Source organism: Rutidosis leptorrhynchoides, chromosome 4, assembly GCF_046630445.1.
Source record: "Rutidosis leptorrhynchoides isolate AG116_Rl617_1_P2 chromosome 4, CSIRO_AGI_Rlap_v1, whole genome shotgun sequence".
Classification (NCBI taxonomy): Eukaryota; Viridiplantae; Streptophyta; class Magnoliopsida; order Asterales; family Asteraceae; genus Rutidosis; species Rutidosis leptorrhynchoides.
In genome coordinates, this window is record NC_092336.1 from 322,762,466 (window position 1) to 322,768,465 (window position 6,000).

The 6,000-nt window shown below is 33.6% G+C and overlaps 1 protein-coding gene across 1 annotated transcript; it reads left to right on the top strand.

Moving 5' to 3' along the window:
* The first annotated feature begins 3,994 nt into the window (after positions 1–3,994).
* On the top strand, positions 3,995–5,677 carry LOC139841705 (uncharacterized). The gene is made up of 4 exons (XM_071831908.1): positions 3,995–4,245; positions 4,354–4,621; positions 4,688–4,961; positions 5,034–5,677. Exons 1-4 carry the CDS (start codon positions 3,995–3,997, stop codon positions 5,675–5,677), a joined length of 1,437 nt encoding a protein of 478 aa, XP_071688009.1.
* The last annotated feature ends 323 nt before the right edge of the window (positions 5,678–6,000 follow it).

Here is a 6,000-nt window from a genome sequence, read left to right on the forward strand (position 1 = left end):
AGAAGATCATCCAAATTCAACAACGGTTGAAAATCGCCCAAAGTCGACAAAAGAGCTACGCCAACATTAAAAGAAAAGATATAGAATTTGAAATTGGAGAGATGGTTATGCTTAAGGTTTCACCTTGGAAAGACATTGTTCGATTTGGTAAACGAGGGAAATTAAATCCAAGGTATATTGGACCATTCAAGATTATTGATCGTGTCGGACCAGTAGCTTACCGACTTGAGTTACCTCAACAACTCGCGGCTGTACATAACACTTTCCACATCTCGAATTTGAAGAAATGTTTTGCTAAAGAAGATCTCACTATTTCGTTAGACGAAATCCAAATCAACGAAAAACTTCAATTCATCGAAGAATCCGTCGAAATAATGGATCGTGAGGTTAAAAGACTTAAACAAAACAAGATACCAATTGTTAAGGTTCGTTGGAATGCTCGTAGAGGACCCGAGTTCACCTGGGAATGAGAAGATTAGATGAATAAGAAATACCCGCATCTATTTCCAGAAGAGTTATATATATAAAATTGAGTTTATTGAATTAAGAAACTCGAAACGATATATATAACGATTATTGTTATAACAATGTCTTACTAAATACATATGAATCATATTAAGATATTGATACACTATGTTTAATCATGATAAATGATAAGTAAACATGTCATTAAGTGTATTAACAATGAACTACATATGTAAAAACAAGACTACTAACTTAATGATTTCGAAACAAGACATATATGTAACGATTATCGTTGTAACGACATTTAAATGTATATATATCATATTAAGATATATTAATATATCATAATATCAAGATAATATAATAATTTAACATCTCATTAGATATAATAAACATTGGGTTAACAACATTTAACATGATCGTTAACTTAACGGTTTCAAATCAACATTTACATTTAACGACTAACGATGACTTAACGACCCAGTTAAAATGTATATACATGTAGTGTTTTAATATGTATTCATACACTTTTGAAAGACTTCAAGACACTTATCAAAATACTTCTAATTAACAAAAATGCTTACAATTACATCCTCGTTCAGTTTCATCAACAATTCTACTCGTATGCACCCGTATTCGTACTCGTATAATACACAGCTTTCAGATGTATGTACTATTGGTATATACACTCCAATGATCAGCTCTTAGCAGCCCATGTGAGTCACCTAACACATGTGAGAACCATCATTTGGCAACTAGCATGAAATATCTCATAAAATTACAAAAATATAAGTAATCATTCATGACTTATTTACATGTAAACAAAATTACACATCCTTTATATCTAATCCATATACCAATGACCAAAAACACCTACAAACACTTTCATTCTTCAATTTTCTTCATCTAATTGATCTCTCTCAAGTTCTATCTTCAAGTTCTAAGTGTTCTTCATAAATTCTACAAGTTCTAGTTTCATAAAATCAAGAATATTTCCAAGTTTGCTAGCTTACTTCCAATCTTGTAGAGTGATCATCCAACCTCAAGAAATCTTTCTTATTTACAGTAAGATATCTTTCTAATACAAGGTAACACTCATATTCAAACTTTAATTCAATTTCTATAACTATAACAATCTTATTTCGAGTAGAAATCTTACTTGAACTTGTTTTCGTGTCATGATTCTACTTCAAGAACTTTCAAGCCATCCAAGATCCTTTGAAGCTAGATCATTTCTTGTCACTTCCAGTAGGTTTATCTACTAAACTTGAGGTAGTAATGATGTTCATAACATCATTCGATTCATACATATAAAACTATCTTATTCGAAGATTTGAACATGTAATCACTAGAACATAGTTTAGTTAATTCTAAACTTGTTCGTAAATAAAAGTTAATCCTTCTAACTTGACTTTTAAAATCAACTTAACACATGTTATATATCTATATGATATGCTAACTTAATGATTTAAAACCTGAAAACACGAAAAACACCGTAAAACCGGATATACGCCGTCGTAGTAACATCGCGGGCTGTTTTGGGTTAGTTAATTAAACACTATGAAAAACTTTGATTTAAAAGTTGTTCTTCTGGGAAAATGATTTTTCTTATGAACATGAAACTATATCCAAAAATTATGGTTAAACTCAAAGTGGAAGTATGTTTTCCAAAATGGTAATCTAGACGTCGTTCTTTCAACTGAAATGACCACCTTTACAAAAATGACTTATAACTTATATTTCTGACTATAAACCTATACTTTTTCTGTCTAGATTCATAAAATAGAGTTCAATATGAAACCATAGCAATTTGATTCACTCAAAATGGATTTAAAACGAATAGGTTATGGGTAAAACAAGATTGGATATTTTTGCTTGTTGTAGCTACGTGAAAATTGGTAACAAATCTATATTAATCATATCCTAGCTAACTTATAATGTATCATACATGTATTCTAATATATTATGTAATCTTGGGTTACCATAGACACGTATGCAAATGTTTTGACATATCATATCGACCCATGTATATATATTATTTGGAACAACCATAGACACTCTATATGCAGTAATGTTGGAGTTAGCTATACAGGGTTGAGGTTGATTCCAAAAATATATATATGCTTTGAGTTGTGATCTAGCCTGAGATGTGTATACACTGGGTCATGGATTGATTCAAGATAATATATATTGATTTATTTCTGTACATCTAACTGTGGACAACTAGTTGTAGGTTACTAACAAGGACAGCTGACTTAATAAACTTAAAACATCAAAATGTATTAAAAGTGTTGTAAATATATTTTGAACATACTTTGATATATATGTACATATTTGTTATAGGTTCGTGAATCGACTAGTGGCCAAGTCTTACTTCCCGACGAAGTAAAAATATGTGAAAGTGAGTTATAGTCCCACTTTTAAAATCTAACATTTTGGGATGAGAATACATGCAGTTTTATAAATGTTTTACGAAATAGACACAAGTAAATGAAACTACATTATATGGGTGAATGATCGAAGCCGAATATGCCCATTTTGCTTGGTAACCTAAGAATTAGTAAACCGATCTACTAATTGACACGAATCCTAAAGATAGATCTATTGGGCCTAACGAACCCCATCCAAAGTACCGCATGCTTTCGTACTTCGAATTCGTTTTTATCATGTCCGAAGGATTTCTCGGAATGATAGGGGATATTCTTATATGCATCTTGTTAATGTCAGTTAGTTATCAGGTGTTCACCATATAAATGAATTTTATCTTTATGTATGGGATGTATATTGAAATATGAAATCTTGTGGTCTATTTTTATGATTTGATAATATATAGGTTAAACCTATAACTCACCAACATTTTTTGTTGACGTTTTAAGCATGTTTATTCTCAGGTGTTTATTAAGAGCTTCCGCTGTTGCATACTAAAATAAGGACAAGATTTGGAGTCCATGCTTGTATGATATTATGTAAAAACTGCATTCAAGAAACTTATTTTTGATGTAATATATTCTTTATGTAAATCTTTATGTAATGGTCGTGTGTAAACGGTATATTTTAGATTATCATTACTTGATAATCTACGTAATGCTTTTTAAACCTTTATCGATAAAATAAAGGTTATGGTTGTTTTAAAAATGAATGCAGTCTTTGAAAAACGTCTCATATAGAGGTCAAAACCTCGCGACGAAATCAATTAATATGGAACGTTTATAATCCATATGAACGGGACATTTCAGACAGATGAAGCAGAAAAAGCTTTTCAGGATATTAAGCAACTCTTGAAAGAGTTACCTACTTTAACTGCACCAATAGAGGGAGAAACGTTAATTTTGTATTTGGCTGCTTCCACAGAGGCCATCAGTTCGTCTTGATCGCAGAACGGAAGGGAATACAAATGCCTATATACTTTGTCAGTAAAATATTGCAACAAAGTGAAGTTAATTATCCACCCATTGAAAAATTGGTGTATGCTTTAACACACACAGCTAGGCGACTCAGATAATATTTTCAAGCACATTCAATCCTGGTAATGACAGACCAGCCGATAAAACATATTTTGAAAAATCCAGAGTCATCAGGACGACTAGCAAAATGGGCAATTGAATTGGGAGAATATGAAATAAATTTTTCGCCTCGACATGCAGTTAAAGGTCAAATTTTGGCAGATTTTTTATTAGAAACAATAGAAAAGGTCGATCATTTGCAAAACGTTAAAGCTAGCAATCATGTTTGGGAGTTGCACACTGATGGTGCATCAAGTGAGGAAGGTGTTGGTGCAGGGTTAGTACTTACTAGTCCAGAAGGAGAAGAGCATACGTACGCATTGAGGTTTTGTTTCTATGCATCTAACAATGAAGCATAATATGAAGCATTGCTTTCCGGCCTCAGAATAAAACATTTGCGTGCATATGTTGATTCTCAAATTATAGCACAGCAGGTTAATGGAGGGTTTGAAGCTAAAGATGTCTCTATGAAACAGTATTTGCAATTAGTTGAGAAAATATCAAAAAATTTTGAGACCTTAGAGGTTGTGCAGATACCAAGAAATAAAAACAAAAAGGTAGGTGTTTTGAGCAAATTAGCAACATTAACATTTGATCATTTGCACAAGAAAGTTTTAGTGGAGGTCTTAAAACATAAATCGGTTGATGAAAAGGTAGTGGTTGCAACAGTTGAAGAAAGGGAACCATGTTAGATAACCCCCTATGTGAAATATTTGCAGGACGGGACACTGCCAACAGATGCCATGGAAGCAAGACGGATAAGAGTTAGTGCCCCACTTTGCGTTCTGGAAAACGGAATACTTTATAGAAAATCCTTCAGTGGACCAAATTTAAGGTGTTTAACACCACATCAAGCAATTGATGTAGTCAAGGAAATGCATGAAGGATTATGTGCACAGCATTCCGGTTATAGAACTATAGTTGGACGGATTATGCGACAAGGGTATTATTGGCAATCAATTTACAAAGATACAACAGACGTAATTAAGACATGTGATGCCTGCCAGTGGCATGGAACCGTACAACGCTTACCCAAGTATGATTTAATTTCAGTATAATCGGCAGGGCCATTTTGTAATTGGGCAATTGACATAGTAGGCCCATTTCAAAGAAGTGTGGGAAATGCAAAATTCTTGGTTGTTGCAATTGATTTCTTCAGTAAGTGGGTTGAAGCGAAGGTATTGGCAAAATTAACTGGTGAGAATATAAAGAAATTCGTGTGGAACGATATTGTGTGCAGATATGGATTACCAAATGAAATTGTCAGTGACAACGGAAAACAGTTTGCAGATAACCCCTTCAGAAGTTGGTGTGAAGAGCTAAACATCATGCAAACATTTACCTCAGTGGCTCACCCACAAGCCAATGGGCAAGTTGAGGTAACAAACAAAGAAATTGTAGCCGGCATAAAGGCTAGGTTGGGTTTGAGTCAGACTAAGTGGGTAGATGAAGTGCCATATGTATTGTGGGCTCACCGCACAATGCCAAAACGGAGCACGGGTGAAACACCATTCAGTTTGGTATATGGCACCGAGGCAATGATACTAGCTGAAATCCGTGTTCCAATACAAAGGATTTTGGCATTTGATACAGAAAATAATTCATCCATCTTACGTGAAAACTTGAATTTATTTGAAGAAAGGCGAATCATGGCCGCCATCCGTCAAGCGAATGCAAAACAGAAAATGGCAAAATATTATAACAAATGAGTCAGATATGTGCAATTCAAGGAGGGGGATTTAGTGTTAAGAGATAATGAGGCGAGTAGGCAGGAAAAACAAGGGAAGTTAGGACCACGCTGGGAAGGCCCATATAAAGTTGTAAAGGCACATCCTAATGGGTCATATACCCTCTCAGCGCCCTCCGGCGAAGAAATTCCATGAACATGGAATGCAATGAGTTTAAAGAAATTTTATGCGTAGTATTGCATGTTCGAATAGCTTGATCAACTATTTAGAGCATGAGATGCAATCATAAATGTAAAAATTTCTTTAAAGAAATAAGAATTCAGAAAAATTTCTTATGACATATT

Excerpts from the sequence above, each read along its gene's own strand:
- LOC139841705 (XM_071831908.1), top strand. The coding sequence starts at position 3,995 with ATGACAGACCAGCCGATAAAACATATTTTGAAAAATCCAGAGTCATCA. Across the intron at positions 4,622-4,687 it reads ATAAATCGGTTGATGAAAAG|GACGGGACACTGCCAACAGA; the intron begins GTAGTGGTTGCA and ends AAATATTTGCAG. Across the intron at positions 4,962-5,033 it reads AACAGACGTAATTAAGACAT|GGCCATTTTGTAATTGGGCA; the intron begins GTGATGCCTGCC and ends TATAATCGGCAG.